The sequence below is a fragment of the Emys orbicularis genome, chromosome 3 (assembly GCF_028017835.1).
Source record: "Emys orbicularis isolate rEmyOrb1 chromosome 3, rEmyOrb1.hap1, whole genome shotgun sequence".
NCBI lineage: Eukaryota > Metazoa > Chordata > Testudines > Emydidae > Emys > Emys orbicularis.
Window position 1 is genome coordinate 71883975 of NC_088685.1, and position 15437 is coordinate 71899411.

The 15437-nt window shown below is 39.6% G+C and overlaps 1 protein-coding gene across 1 annotated transcript in view; it reads right to left on the reverse strand.

Moving 5' to 3' along the window:
• UBE2J1 (ubiquitin conjugating enzyme E2 J1) overlaps window positions 1-15437 on the reverse strand; it is a 62589-nt gene that overhangs the window by 27870 nt on the left and 19282 nt on the right. Inside the window, exons 2-5 of the mRNA XM_065400604.1 lie at window positions 13331-13404; window positions 8625-8756; window positions 6224-6308; window positions 3108-3213 (exon numbers count right to left, since the gene is read on the reverse strand). Of these exons, the coding sequence (XP_065256676.1) occupies window positions 3108-3213; window positions 6224-6308; window positions 8625-8756; window positions 13331-13404 (397 nt within the window). The remainder of the gene's footprint in view (window positions 1-3107; window positions 3214-6223; window positions 6309-8624; window positions 8757-13330; window positions 13405-15437) is intronic.

The window sequence follows — 15437 nt, forward strand, 5'->3', positions numbered from 1 at the left end:
CTGACTATAGGTGAAAAACCTGTTTAGGTAAAGATCTTTCACCTAAGACGACAAGGGAAACCAGCACCTTGTACTTCTGTGGAAGGTCCTGACTGAGAAAAAGACAGTCATGGCAGGAAAGAAAAGACGGTAAGAAATCTACCTTGAACCAAGGCAATAGTTTATTGAGTTATGTCTTAGCCACTAGAGAGTATTTTACTTTCATTTGCTTGTAACCATTTTGTCTTTATCCCTTGTACTTGAACTCACTTTGAACCTCTCCTTTTGTTAATGAACTTGTTTTACTTTTAATCTAAACCAAGCCAGTGCTGTGTTTGAATTGAAGTGACCATTAACTCCAGTTAAGGCAACAAGTTGCTCTGCTTTGTCTCTTTAAAGGACCAGAGGACCATATTACTCTTCTGAATGTTCCAGGAGAGCTGCCCATTTCAGGGCCGATGGTTTTGGGGAAATTTGGGACTGGGAGGGTGTTGGAGGTCACCCTGCAAGTAGAAACCTAGACTGGTGGAGACCAAGGTGGGGCTGTTGTGCTGCAGGCAGACTGCTGGGGTCAGAGTGCTGAACCAGGGCTGCATGCTTGTCTGCTGGCAATTGGTGCCTGAGCTGTGAGCCACAGCAGCAGAGCATTTAAGGCACCCAGGGCTACAGGGCAGGCAGTGACACATCATCATTGGTCTGAATTGCACCCCAAATCGAGACAGGGTGTGTGCAGAATCCAGGCTGGCATCACTGACAGAGTAGGGAGCAATGTGGTAAGAGAAAAGACAGATAAATAGAGTTGTTAAGGGCCTTGAAGGTGAGAAAAGGAATCTTGAATCTGATGTGGTAGTAATGCGGAAGCCTGTTAAAGGATTCAAAAAGATTGAGGGTAATATGATCAGAGGAATGGACAAGAAAGATCAGTGCAATAGACAAGGAAGATCATCTACGCAGCTGTGTTTAGAATGGTCTGAAGAGAGGCAACGTGGGTATTTCTTTAATGCAACAGAGTATCAGATGCCACAATATTCAACATCCTTGTTGAAATAAGAGGTCAATAGATCCAGACTGTCCCCCACACACCAATTGGCTGAACATTTTACTAACTATGCTCCCAAATCTATATGATGGATTATCTGATGGATGATCCAGTCATAGTGAGGTTGACATAGCTTCTCAAGCAAGTTGCTTTGATTGATGACAGATGTTAGTATCAGGGACTCTCAGTCACAATAGGACCTGCAGTTCCTGGGTGCCTTATTTTGACAAGCTATCCTTTAGAATTCTCCATTCTTATTAATCTTGTATGCGTTGACATGCTGTCTCCAAAATGAAGCTGAGCTTTCCACACTGCCTTCGTGTCAAGGCACTGATATACTGACCCACTTTACTCCTTCACTACCTTCTTGCTGCCAAGAGGGACGCTCAAAACTATTAGCAAGTGGAATCTGTTGATCTCTTTGCATCTCAGGAGTGTTAAGGTAATAAATCTCTAAGCACCAGCCTTTTGTCCAATGCTGAGTCCTTACTTCAAAAACTACTCTACTGACTCAATCCTTTGGAATCGGCAGGCAGAGGTGGTGTAATCTAGGACATTTCACATTGTTCATTCAACCACACTGCCCAAAGTGTTGTCACATCTGAACGCATAACGTTAATGAAAGTCTTATTTAAGATTAAGACTGCAACATTGAGGAAGCCAAATACCAAAAGACCAAGGTCTACTTTCTTAAAGGACTTCCATTAAATGAATTTCTGGTCAGAAATACTGCTCTGCATATCCTGTAAATTCATCCATAGAGCTCTAGCCATGTAAGATATCAAACACCTACATATAAGCTATCGTTAAGCACTTTGCAAATACATCATAAAGCATCTCTTTTTGCTAATACACCTCTACCTCGATATAATGCTGTCCTCGGGAGCCAAAAAATCTTACCGCGCTATAGGTGAAACCGCGTTATATCGAACCTGCTTTGATCCGCCGGAGTGCGCAGCCCCGCCCCCCCGGAGCACTGCTTTACCGCGTTATATCGGAATTCGTGTTATATCGGGTCACGTTATATTGGGGTAGAGGTGTACCTTTCTTAGAGATTACGTTTTCCTTCAGAAGAAAGTCCTAGAGAGCACTAACTGTTCAGCCTTCAATTGGGCCACACAACTCCAGACTTTGTGCACTTAGCATCTTTCTGAACAGTAGCTGAAAGATTTTTCTCAATGTTAGGTAACACACATACTTTGTCTTCACCCCTTCTAGAAATGGAAATTCACATCAACCTTCAATTGCGATGTTTGGTCTTTTGGCTGGATATGCCCGACTAAATCTGAATGGCAAGGCATGGAAGAGAATAAGGGGTTATAGTTTAAGAGACACTGCCGCTTAGGAGAAAACTTGTCACCGACAAATTTATATTACTACCTGCTTCTAAGAGCTATATTTATTATTCAAGTTCTACTATGACACAAAGGTAGGGACTCCACAGAATCATTTCACCTTTGAGGTAATAAGACAATTTAGAGTTTCCCTTCATTGGAACTGGAATTTCAAAAAGGTCCAGTTAAGAAGCTCTAAGGGTGAGCAAGGGATCTTGCCTTGATATGCAAAATGAAGATCCATTGATCCACTTCCTTAATTCTGCACTTAGACCTCTGAGACCAGTCACTGGTCCTGAAAATTATCACTTTCATTTTACTTCTCTTTTTATTAGGAAGAAATCGGTTTGGCAAAATATTCTGTTGGGCTGCAGTGACAAATGTACAGATGGCATTAGCACTCCTACCATTTTCTCATAGATGTTACATGATAAGGTAACAGCCTATAAGCATGGTGTGCAGAAAGAAAGTATTCACAGACATAAAAATTTTAAAGGGAATTGATGTTGAAGGCAAAACAAACTTAGGAAAAGAAACAAGACCAGAAACGTAGTCACATTGACACAAGCATACTGTTGGCATTGAAGAAATAAAACAACAACAATAATAATAATCCTGATATATAGTTGCTTATTTCCAATTGACTGACAATTCTAGAAGTGATTATTCAGATCAGAGGAAAGGGAAATCCTCTTTCCTACAGCTATGATTTTTATATTAAAGATTGTTGGAGATGTTAAAAAAATAAGACTTACTTCTTGGCAAGTGCTCTTCTTTCCTCAGGTGTGTAGTCTAGGGATCCTATGGCTCCCTCTCCTTTGGTTGGCATAAAACCAATAATGGCTAGTAAAGCTGTTCTTACTGAAATTGGGGAAAAAATAAAGATTCAAATTAAGTTTTTCCCAGAATTGTTACTTAATTGAGTCTAGACTTTGTGGAGGAAAAAGTAATGAGTTTTGCCTATAAAGATTCCATTCTGTCTAAAGAGAATTTCTTGTAATCACACCAAAACCAACAAAAATAGTATACAAAAAATAAGGAGAACACAAGAAAAATCCCTTTTCTTTTATGGCAAGGAGTCACAGATGGAAGGGTTATGTAAGGGGAGATGGTGAAGTGATGGCTGATAGAAGGGGGCAGAGGATAAAGACTGAAAAGAAAGGCTAAGGCCCATAGAAATAATGGATCAAAATGAACAGTTGAGTTCAAAACAAGGAGGGAGGAAATAGGGTGGAAAAGGACCATAATAAGGAGATTAAGTTGGCATGGCCTACGTACAGTTATTTGCTAAATTTGGGCCTTAGATTGTCAGCACATCGGGACAAGGACTAGTTTTTCTGTGTGTCTGCAATGAACGTAACATACCTGTCACGTGTACATGTTTCTTCTTTTGATTTATTACAATTGTTTATTATATATAATAAAACAATGCCTATATGAAAATTTAAGGCACCATAACAGTAATTAAATAGGCAATCACAGAAGTGTTACCTACGAAAATTAACATACAAGCCCACAGATAATAAATACCACAGCAGCATATATACTGCCCACAAAAGCCCTCAACAATTGCTGGAAAAAGTTTAAAAGTTATTAAGCAGAGACTGAAAAATTGTTCTGCTAATAGAACTCCTGCGATTCTGCAGCCTCAAAATGTTCATAGCTGTAATTCTGCTTCAGCAGAACATGCTGATTCATGCACAATTCTATGAGCCCTGGTTTTCCACAATACTCTGGTCATAGAATTTAATCCTTTCAGTATATTTAAGTGTGAAATTTATAGCCAGGGTAGGGACAAATGATTAACAATATGGCATAAAAACAAACAGTGATAGATGGGGCGGAGGGGGACATAAAAAGATGGGGCCTTCTGCAATGCATCCTGCTGCATGATTCCTCCTCTTCCCACTTCAGGGAAAGGTATAAGAAGTATAGTGCAGTGAGACTTACAAAAAGCAAAAAACATTCAGTCATTGTAAACTCAGGGTCTTGGATCCTCCCCTCTCCTTATAACGTTCATTTAGTACAGAGTGCCATGTGAGAATTACAAATCATGTTACTCAGTTGACCACACACTACTCATAGAATCATAGAAGATTAGGGTTGGAAGAGACCTCAGGAGGTCATCTAGTCCAACCCCCTGCTCAAAGCAGGACCAATCCCAACTAAATCATCCCAGCCAGGGCTTTGTCAAGACGGGCCTTAAAAACCTCCAAGGATGTAGATTCCACCACTTCCCTAGGTAACCCATTCCAGTGCTTTACCACCCTCCTAGTGACATAGTTTTTCCTAATATCCAACCTATATTGCTATTCAAGCTGATTCAGAAGGAAAACTTAAAGTGACCAGACTAGGAATTAAAATAGGATTCAAAGTATTTTTCATAACTATAAATTTAAAACAACACTCAAAATGTTTTATATACGCAGTCATGTAAAATTCTACTTGCTCGTTTACCTGGGGCAAATAAATATCAATAGTTCACCATACTTCTCTTGATCTCCCACCCCCTTGAGCCCATCTGTATTCCATTGTCTCTTCTGAGTCCTCCCTATACCTCCCTCTCACACCAATTTACATCCCTTCACTGATCTCAAACATACCACCTTACCTTTCCCCTTCCTGGGTACCCCATCTTTTTTCTCCCTTGAGATCACTCCCCTTTACTCTCTCCCTAGGAGACTTCTCCTATGGTGCTTCTTGTTTTCCACTCTTCTCACAAGACTGAGGAAGGGTGCTGCTGAGGGTGGGTGGGAGGCCAGGTTCCACCTTCCAGTATGCCGTAGTTGCTGCTCAAGTTGAGGGGAGACAGCCTTCCTACTTCTGTCTGCTTTGGCTTGGCTGCTTGCAACTGTGCAGTATCCCTGCTTGCACCAGAGACTATCTTGCCAACTCAGCAGAGGAACCATTTAATCTGCAGAACTCAAGGCAGCCTAGTGTCAGTGGTAGCCATAGTCCTGGCATCCACAAAAAAAAAAAAAACCCATGGGACTTATGATCATGGGCTATACAGGTCCCAACAGCTAGTTCCAGACAACTGTGGTGGAAACTGTGACTAACCCATGTTGTTTATGGAAAATTAGGGTGACATATTTCAACCCTAGTGATTAATTTACACCAAGGTGACCTCCACAAATTCAGTGGCTATTTTTCCTATTCTGATTAAAAATGGAGATTAATATGGACGTGTATGTGGGTCCAAAAATGGAGTTGGGGCATAGCTTTGGAGTTTTCAGACCCTAAAGGCCAGCCCTGCTAACTTGAATAGAAAGTGGCATGAAGGGTTAAATTAGATTGAAACAGGAGAGGAAGTGCTCACAGCACCAGCCAAGACTCCTATGTACCCTTTACCTTACCCCTGGAGAAACATACAATTAGTTGGCATTCAGCAAATAAGGTATTGTCTTGGAATTTATTTTTTTTAGTCCTGTGATCAATAGATACTATAATAAGATATTGATTCCATTGTCAATTCAACTAAGATTTGTTTACAATTAAGTGAGCTTAATAGAAATGAATTAAATTCTAAGTGTAGTTATCAACTTATCCAGGAAAAATGACAACACTAAAACCATGTGCCTCTTCCCTCCATTCTACTTATTTCTCTATAAGGGACAGAAGCTGAAACAATGTTATTTCCAGTGTCTCCTTGAGGTCAGGGGAGTAAGTAGAAGAAATTCTTCTGCATGTTATCAGAGCTTGGCCCATATATCAAGCAATGTGCTTAAATGATATGCTGATGAGCACAGTATAAAACTGAGATAAGATAATGGATAATTTCACAAAGAATATAATTCTGAAAACTAGTTTTGTTGGTGTCCATCAATGTTTTGCTGAAGAAGAATTACATTGAATGTTAAGTAATACTCACTACTCCATGAAGGTTGCCACGTTTCAGGGTGATGTCCCGAGATGCTTAAACAAATTTTCTTCCCTACTTCAAACCTGCCATTGGCCTTCAGGGAAGGGAGTCAGGGAAGAAAAACAAAAAAGACATTCTTCAACTCAAATATTCCTTGTTAAACTAGCTTCTACCAAAAAAACTAAGCGGTAAAAATCTTTTCAAGTAAATCTGTTTGCAAATATCATATAACAACTGAACAAATGACAACAATATAAAGCTAGATTAGATTTGTTGAAGCCACCCTTGCTGCTGTCTGAAGACAAAGCACTGAAGACAATCATAAGATATCTTTTAAACATAACATAAATAGCAGAAATCCTCCAAAAGTGAGTTCTGTATTTCACTTTTAAGATCTGCAACATTTCATATGACAAATGAGAATAACTTCAAAATTTAAAAGCCAAGAATACTATAGAAAATGTACTGGAATTGATTAATAATGGGTGATCATAATCAAATTTTTGAATCATATAAAAGACTTTAGAAGTTAAGGTCACTATGATGCGGTCACGTTTTTGCCAAAACATATTTTAAGTGTTGGTAAAAGGTGAAAGGTTAGCTCTTGTTATATATATACAGGCAGAGCTGGTAGCACCATCTATAGTTAAGGTTGCCTGATACTTTCAAACCCATGTTGGGTGTTCACATGAGGCTGATTTGGAGGGGAAAGTTTCAGCTAAAACAGTTCAGCAGTTTCCAAGAATGAGATTAGGAAAAAATACAGTTTTGCCCGTTAACATTTGTTTAAAAAAAAAAAAAAAAAAATTTAGTTCAGAAACTCTAGCACCTCTCTGCTTTGGAGGGACTTAAAATTTGACACCAGGAAAGTGCTTTTTGCCATCCCAGTGAAAATTATCCAGATTTGACCAATTTATAACCCTTTGAAAAAATCTCAGTTTGCAGATGCTTACTAGAGGCTTGACAGAGCATTGCAGCTAAATTTTCTGATGATTCCATCTGCACTGGGCATGCTTCAGCCCAGGGTTCCAGGGGCTTAGCAGGATCTTCCCTGCAATTACTCCTCCCAGCTGCTGGGGTTCACTGTGGTTCGGGGCACAGGACTGAGAGCAGTGAAACTGTCCTTCCTGCACTATCTATGCTCCCTGTCTGACACACAGCCAGTGTAAAGGATAAGCAGCAAATTGGAATGCAGAGTAGGTGAAGAGGCTGCAGGAGCCAGAGGAAGAGGGAAGGACCCAGGGAGTGGGGATGAATAGAAGCAGAGGCTGAAGGGGCAGGAACCAGAGGTGTACAGGAACAGAGGAGGACAGGAACAAGCTGAGGGCACAGAAACAGAAGGGTCCATAACCACTGTAGCAAGCTCCCCTTCAGAACCTGGAATTGAACTCAGGAATCCTGAGCATCTAACATTCCTCTGTTGTCAACAAACAGCTGTGAAACCTACTAGAAAAGCATGTGTCTCATCCCCTTCTAGTAGCTGGTCCACATAGAGGATAACAGCCTACTACTACTACCAGTTACTCCATTAACTCAAGTGGTAGAGATTTGTACGGTAGATCCAAAAGTCCAAAACCCTGCTGACGACCCAAGTAGAGGGGTCAATATGGCTCCACTGTATATAATTTAATTATGATACAGTCTTTAATTACATGATCACATGTTTTTTCCATTCTTGTATCTTAATGCATATGCACAAGGGTTCTGAATTAAGGTTGCGTAGGTAACCTTAATTCTGGCATTTCTTAAGTTTTAAGTGTGTATGTATGACACACACACACACACACACACAAATATTGAATTATTTACTAAATAAAATCCTCCTGACACAAATTTGAGGCAAGGTCCTGCATGGTGCTGGGCACATGCAGCTCTTGTTGATGTCAATTGAAACTGGATCGTAAACCTCTCTCAAGACGAGGTCACTCAGTTTGTTTGCTCATCCACTATTTCTCATTGTTTCTCTGGCCTTGGAATAAGAACTTAAAGTGTTTTAATAAACAGATATTTCATTACAGTTACTATAAATAACATTTCAGCAAGCAACATAGGTAACTGTCCCTGCCTACATCACTATTCCAAAGTGAATCAAATGGCATGGCATTATGCCTCCTACCGCAGCAGTAGGGGAACTATTTTCCCTCCTCTTTCAGTGGTCAAAGCACTAAGTTCAGTTCATCCTACAGTGGTTTTTCCATAATGTATGTAATCTTGCATAAATAGTCTTCAAATTTTTCATTTAGTCTCATTTACAGGTATACAAGTGGATAAACAAAATAAAAAGCCACAATTCTGCACTTTTCTCTAAGTGAACTCTCTCTCATATTGCCAAAAATGATTTGTTAACGTCTTTTAAGGTTACTCTAATTGAAATGACCATATAAAAAGGATGACTGCTAAATACTCTTACTGTTAACAGAATGATGCTTGGGGGTTTCATGGGATACTCTGGTGGTAGTACTATTCGTCCATGATAAATTCCTCCATCAAAATCCGAATCTGGAGGGCCTCTAACAGTAAAATGCCATTCAAAAAGATTATCCTAAAAACCAAAAAAACAAGAGCACATAAGTCAGAGAGAGCAGGACAAAAACAGATAATCATTACTTTATTAAAATAAGCATAGACTGTAGCTCTGTAGCATAGCAAAAATTAAAAATTAAAAATCAGAAGAAAGCTAAATGAGGATAACTACTATAAGACAGAGCAGCATTGCAAAGGCTACAGTTAAGGAGCAATACAGCACTGAAAAAAGCAGCAGCAGGTTGGCAAAAGTGGGTGGTTGAGTCAGTTTCCATGTATGACTTATTTTTTATTGTGCTTTCTAGAGGTGCAATTTTTGGTTGTTGGATGTTGGTAAGTTTCAACAGAGCTTTCAGCTCACAGCACAAGATCACAGTCATTTTTCACCTAATGAGCCTGAACTGTGGGTTCTTCATAACCCGTGAAAGTATTCATGATTTGTGGTACAAACTCCTTTAGAGCTTCTAATTCTTCCAGAGCCTCTAACTTAGGCAGATTGGCAGAGATTAACCTCTGCAACACATTAAAACTATTATGATCATTCCCCTTTCTAAAAAATGAAATGTAATCCTCAGCATATTCAAGATGATAAAGAGGTGCTCTGAACCAGCTATTCCACCAGAGGTTGGTGGGATGCAAGGACTTTTCCCTTTTTCAATTAGAAACATACAAAACTGTGCTTTCATTGCAGGGCAGGCAGTGAAAGCTTGTTTTATAGCCACAACAAATGCATTTACTTTTAAAAGTATTTTCATCCACAAATTGCCAACAAGGTTAAGCAAATGCACCATGCACATCAGGTGTACTGCATTTAGAAATAAAGGTTTCAAACTTCAATCCCAAGCTTTCACCATGTAGGTGGCATTATCTGTCACGCAATCAAATGGTATTATGAATTTCTCAACAGTTTCCCTTATTGCCTAGCTTACTGTTTTAAATTAACTGCTTCCAAAACCTCGTAACTCAACAAAAATACTTCCAGCTTGTTTTGTTCACATGGAGCTGAAGCAGCTTTGTTGTCACTGCTTGTTCAGCCAAGGATGGCGAGAATATTGAGTACATATCTGTCTTCAGCATCAATAGCTTCATCTGCTACCATACTGATGCCTTCAAAGCCATGCAATTTTTCTTTTAAATCTTAAATGTATGCAGTTTTGGGATGTTAGTCCCAGTATATTAGCGAGATAAGGTGAGTGAGGTAGCATCTTTTACTGGACTAACTTCTCTTGTCTTTCTCACTGTCATAACTATAAAGGGAAGGGTAACAGCTCTCCTGTGTACAGTACTAAAATCCCTCCTGGCCAGAGACTCCAAAATCCTTTTACCTGTAAAGGGTTAAGAAGCTCGGGTAACCTGGCTGACACCTGACCCAAAGGGCCAATAAGGGGACAAGATACTTTCAAATCTTGGGGGGGGGGGGGGGGAGGAAAGGCTTTTGTGTGTGCTCTTTGTTTTAAGGGATGGTTTGCTCTTGGGACTGAGAGGGACCAGACATCAATCCAGGTTCTCCCCATCTTTCTAAACAAGTCTCTCTTATTTTCAAAATTGTAAGTAAAAGCCAGGCAAGACGTCTTAGATTTACTTTGTTTTCTCAACTTGTAAATGTACCTTTTACTAGAGTGTTTATCTTTGTTTGCTATACTTTGAACCTAAGACAGAGGGGGGTTCTTTGAGCTCTTTAAGTTTGATTACCCTGTAAAGTTATTTTCCATACTGATTTTACAGAGATGATTTTTACCTTTTTCTTTAATTAAAAGCCTTCTTTTTAAGAACCTGATTGATTTCTCCTTGTTTTAAGATCCAAGGAGTTTGGATCTGTATTCACCAGGGAATTGGTGAAAGGTCTCTCAAGGCTACCCAGGAAAGGGAATTAGCTTTGGGATGGTGGCAGCGGACCAGAACTAAGCTGGTAGTTAAGCTTAGAAGTCCTCATGCAGGCCCCTACATTTGTACCCTAAAGTTCAAAGTGGGGATACAGCCTTGACACTCACCAACAGAAGTTATCTTTTATTGGACTAAATTCTATTGGTGAGAGAGACGAGAGAAGTTAGTCCAGTAAAAGATATTACCTCACCCACCTTGTCTCTCCAATTATTGAATGTCATATTCAAAATTCTTGGGTAAGTAAAACTTTCTAAACTCGTCTGCACTAGGTATAACTCCAATGTGTGTTCCAGATTGCATTCTGAAAACCCTCTGAGTTTTGAATTGTCAAGGGTATGCAAGAATCAGAAAAGGCTTCTGTTATTCTGAAAGCTTCATATCTCCTTAAAGCTGCTCTTCAATCTTAGTAGTAAACAGCTGTTTTCTGACGTTTCAGATTTCTGTTTTCCTCCACTTGTAAAGCCTCTTGTTGGTACATGTTGCACTTTCCAGATTCTTGTCATAGCTAGTGTTTCTAGTAAAATCAACATGTATGCTGCACTACATACAAAACAACTTCCCTTTGTTTTCATTAAATGTTTGAGAATATTGCTGTGCTCGTTGCTTAGCACTTTGCCAATTGCTTTGCCAATTTTTACTCATATTTTGTTGCTGTTGTTGTTGTCCGCTATTTACTGTTATTCAAAGGTTTGCATATCCCAACCATTTTAACTTTTTCACTTCCGCTGACACTGTGAAAAAGTCATGATTGCTTCCTGTTAATTAAGACATGCTCACTGTTTTCACAGTTGAGTTGAAATCAACAGCAAAATTCACAGGTTCTGGTGACAGTGGTGACCAACACTGTGACAAAGTCATATCCCTACTCATGACTAATGCTGAGTGCTAGATCACAGCTCTATGTTTGCCCACCTACTTATCACTCTTGAAAGGACAGAATAGTACTATCAACATTTATTCAGATTCTGCTTCTCACTGTTCTCTCCCCAGGAGAGAGAGACTGTCCTAACAAGCAATCAGCACATTCATACAAAATACCAGCAAATAACATCCTGAAATAGGCCTTCTTATTCTTACTATTACAAAAATCCAGGTGTTGTTTATCCCTAAACTTGGTTTAAAATACTGGAATTAAAATAAAACAGAAATATAAGTAAAAAAATGAAAGTTGATATTTTACCAAAATCATTATTCAGGAGAAAAACTGCAAGTAAAAACAAAAGCTAACCAATAACAATAATCTGTATTTTATAGCACCCAAAAGCATGTTAAGTGCTCTAAGTATGCTAAGTGCACTAAGCTTTTTTGCAAAAATTCCACCAAATGGCAAAGTCCCAACATTTAGGGCTTTTGTTTTTTAAGGTTTACTTTTAGAAATTTTTGAGTTGTATGTAGATGTCCAAAAATTGGGGGTTTTCAGGACTCTCTCTCTCTCTCTCTCTGTATACATTGTAATGAGTAATCTGTTTGTAATGTTCCCCTAGTGCACTTTAATGTAGTACTGTTTCAAACAGCACTATCTTAAAGCACACTAGGGAACCTTTAGTGTGTACCAGCAAAGTCTACATGAACAAATTAATGTGCAACACTTTAGTGCAGGGGTTCTCAAACTTCATTGCACCGCGACCCACTTCCGACAACAAAATTTACGACACGACCCCAGGAGGGGTGACCAAAGCCTGAGCCCACTCAAGCTCTGCCACCCCAGGTTGGGGGGAGGAGGAGGGCTGTCAAAGCCAAAGCCCGAGCCCCACTGGCCTGGGCAGGGGGGCCAAAGCCGAAGCCCAAGGGCTTCAGCCCCAGGCAGGGTGCCTGTAACTTGAGCCCCACCACCCAGGGCGGAAGCCCATGGGCTCTGGCATTGACCCGGGTTGGTGGGGCTCAGGCTTCGGCCCTGGGCCCCAGCCAGCCCTGGCGACCCTATTAACATGGGGTTGCGACTCACTTTGGGGTCCTGACCCACAGTTTGAGAACTGCTGCTTTAGTGCACTTTAAAAATCACACCCCCAAAGTCTGCATTACTGCTCTATGTAGACAAGTCTATAGATACAAATAACCATTTTTTAAGTTTTGTTCTTGTCAGCACTAGAATTTCACCTTTCCTTAAATTTTTGACTGTTTATAAAATGTCCAGGACTGAGACTGCAGCATAGATAGCATCTTTAGGGTAAGAATTTTTTTTTTTTTATTTATTTTTTATAAAGGTGAGATCCTGCAACTGCTCCCTTCTGCTCATACTGAACCACCAGTTACTTCAATGGGCTCCTACGTATGCACAGGGCTGCACACATGTCAATCCAATTACAGGATCTAGCCTTAAACTTTCTGCTAGGGTAACTTCATAACATAACATGAATTTCTTTTTGGATGCATAACCACTTCACATTTAAATTATGAGGTTATGCAATCCCCAGGGGAAAAACATATTGCAACAATGTGACATGACTACTTAGATATAATCTTAACTTTTATTATGTACTTTTTACCGATGAGTCAAGCCCATGACATGTCATTAGATTTAAAATGTTCCTGATAGTTTTCAAGGAAAAGATAAAAATCTGACCATTTTAATAAGGTCTATTAATCTCCAAAACCAAAATTAAATATTATGTATGGACTTAAAGCAATGTAACCAGGCAGAAAAATTATATTAGGTATTATACAGCAGACACAAACTAGCAGCTACAGTGACTATACACAGGAACTAACCTCCAAGGGCTGTGCATGGTAATGATCTGTAGGATCCTTCAATTCGGCTGCTTCCTTCATTAAACGTTTGACAGCTGAAAAAGGACATTTGGTATATCAATATGAAAAGCTCCCTTCAAAAAAATAAAAAATTTAAAATATACAGAAGATTTTGTTAGCATTATCTTGAAGGAGTCACTTCATCTAACAAAGCAGCTTATATGGTCCAGCACACCATGTTTCTCCCACCTGACTTCCTTCTTCTCCAAGATACACATGATAAATTACTCAGATATGACTCATTAAATCCTGTATCCTAAGAGCACTAAGTTCTGAGAAAAATTATATTTAGTTTCACAGTTTCCCAAATAACGTATCTGAACATTATGAGTAAACTGTACGTGATTTAAAGCGGAGGGGTGGAAATATAAAAAAAAATTTACTAGGATTTCACAATTGCTTTCAATAAATACAGATGAACAAGACATACCTATCATTACATTTTATCACAAGAAGAACCTCCTTGCATTTCAGCAATTGCCTAAGAAAAGTAAGGGCTTGTCTACACTACCACTTAAGTCGGTGTAGCTTACGTTGCTCCGGGGTGTGAAAAAATCACCCCCTGAGCGACGTAAGTTACATTGACTTAAAGCGCTGTCTACACCAGGCTATGTCAACGGGAGACACTCTTCTGCTGCGGTAGCTTCCACATCTCGTTGAGGTGGGGTAATTATGTCGATGGGAGACCACTCTCCCATCAACATAGTGCATCTTCACCAGACGCACTACATCAGCACAGCTGAATTGATATATGCCGATATAGCACACTAGTGAAGACAAGCCCTAAAAAACTTTACACCTTGACCGCTTAACAGTCAGGAAAGTTACATAACTATTATCTTAACAGTTCAAACAAAATCATTGAGAGATTTCTACGAGAGGACTGAACACTGGAAAGTACATGGACACACATATCATACACTTTACATTTTGCCATTTGAAACCATACATACATGGTGCTCGAAACATTTACCCTACCTTGAGAACTAAGCCTACCAGTAAGGATGAAAAATACTTCTGTCCCCATTCCCACACTAAGGCCTCAGTTCAGGAAAGTATTTAAGCCCGTGTTTAACTTCAGGCACATGAACAGTCCCACTGAAGTCAATGGGGACTACTTATGTGCTTAAAGTTAGGTACATGCTTAAGTACTTTCTGCATTGAGGCCCAATGCCACACCTCACCAATGCCACGCCTCCTGCAATTTAAAGGAATGGAACAGTTGGATGCTGTATTTATTTGTAAAATATTGTGAATCAACATTCTATATAATATTTTAAAGATGTAACTTAATATTAGAGCTTATCAAATAGCAAAAAAAAAAAGCTGAATACATTCTACCAGTATTCATCTAATATCATAACTGCCAAAAAGTACTTAGCTATCTTTAGTGATAGTCAAATACCACAAAAGTATCAAATGAAATTATTCTACAAATGCCAGTGACATTCACTGAATAATATAGTTGTCAAGTACTATTTGACCAGCCCTATTTACTAGGACTCTCTTGCTTCTGTTGTGTTTTTTCCTTCCTGTCTTTACTCCACTCCATTTCCCTATCCACCCCTCAAAACAGATCATGGTGTATTTTTTTTTGAGTTATTTTCAGTATATTTCCATTTTTCCTTCTCTCTTGCCTCCACCCTCTCATCTCTTTCTATTATTACAGAAATGTTTTCTACCTCCTCCCATATGTTTTCTGTAACTCCTTTCTTCTCTCCCCTCAACACTCTCTTTTGTCAGTAATCCCATCAATTTTCTCTCCCCTCTCGTACACTCTCACTCATATCTACACACTCAACAGTGGAAAGTTAACCAGATACCTAGTAGACAGGAGACCAAACTTAATAGACACAGATATATGAAAAACTGGGGGGGGGGGGCAGGGGGGGATTGCTAATCAGGCTAGGTGAAGAGATAGCCTCCACTCCTTCCCAGTTGCTTGGAAAGGTAAGCGTGCTGGGATCTCTATCAGGGTGCTGTCCCTGGACTATGCATGGTAGCTCTATCTTTCATATCACTCTCATAGTAATAAGCGTTTGATAAGTGTGAAGCCCCACACCCACCC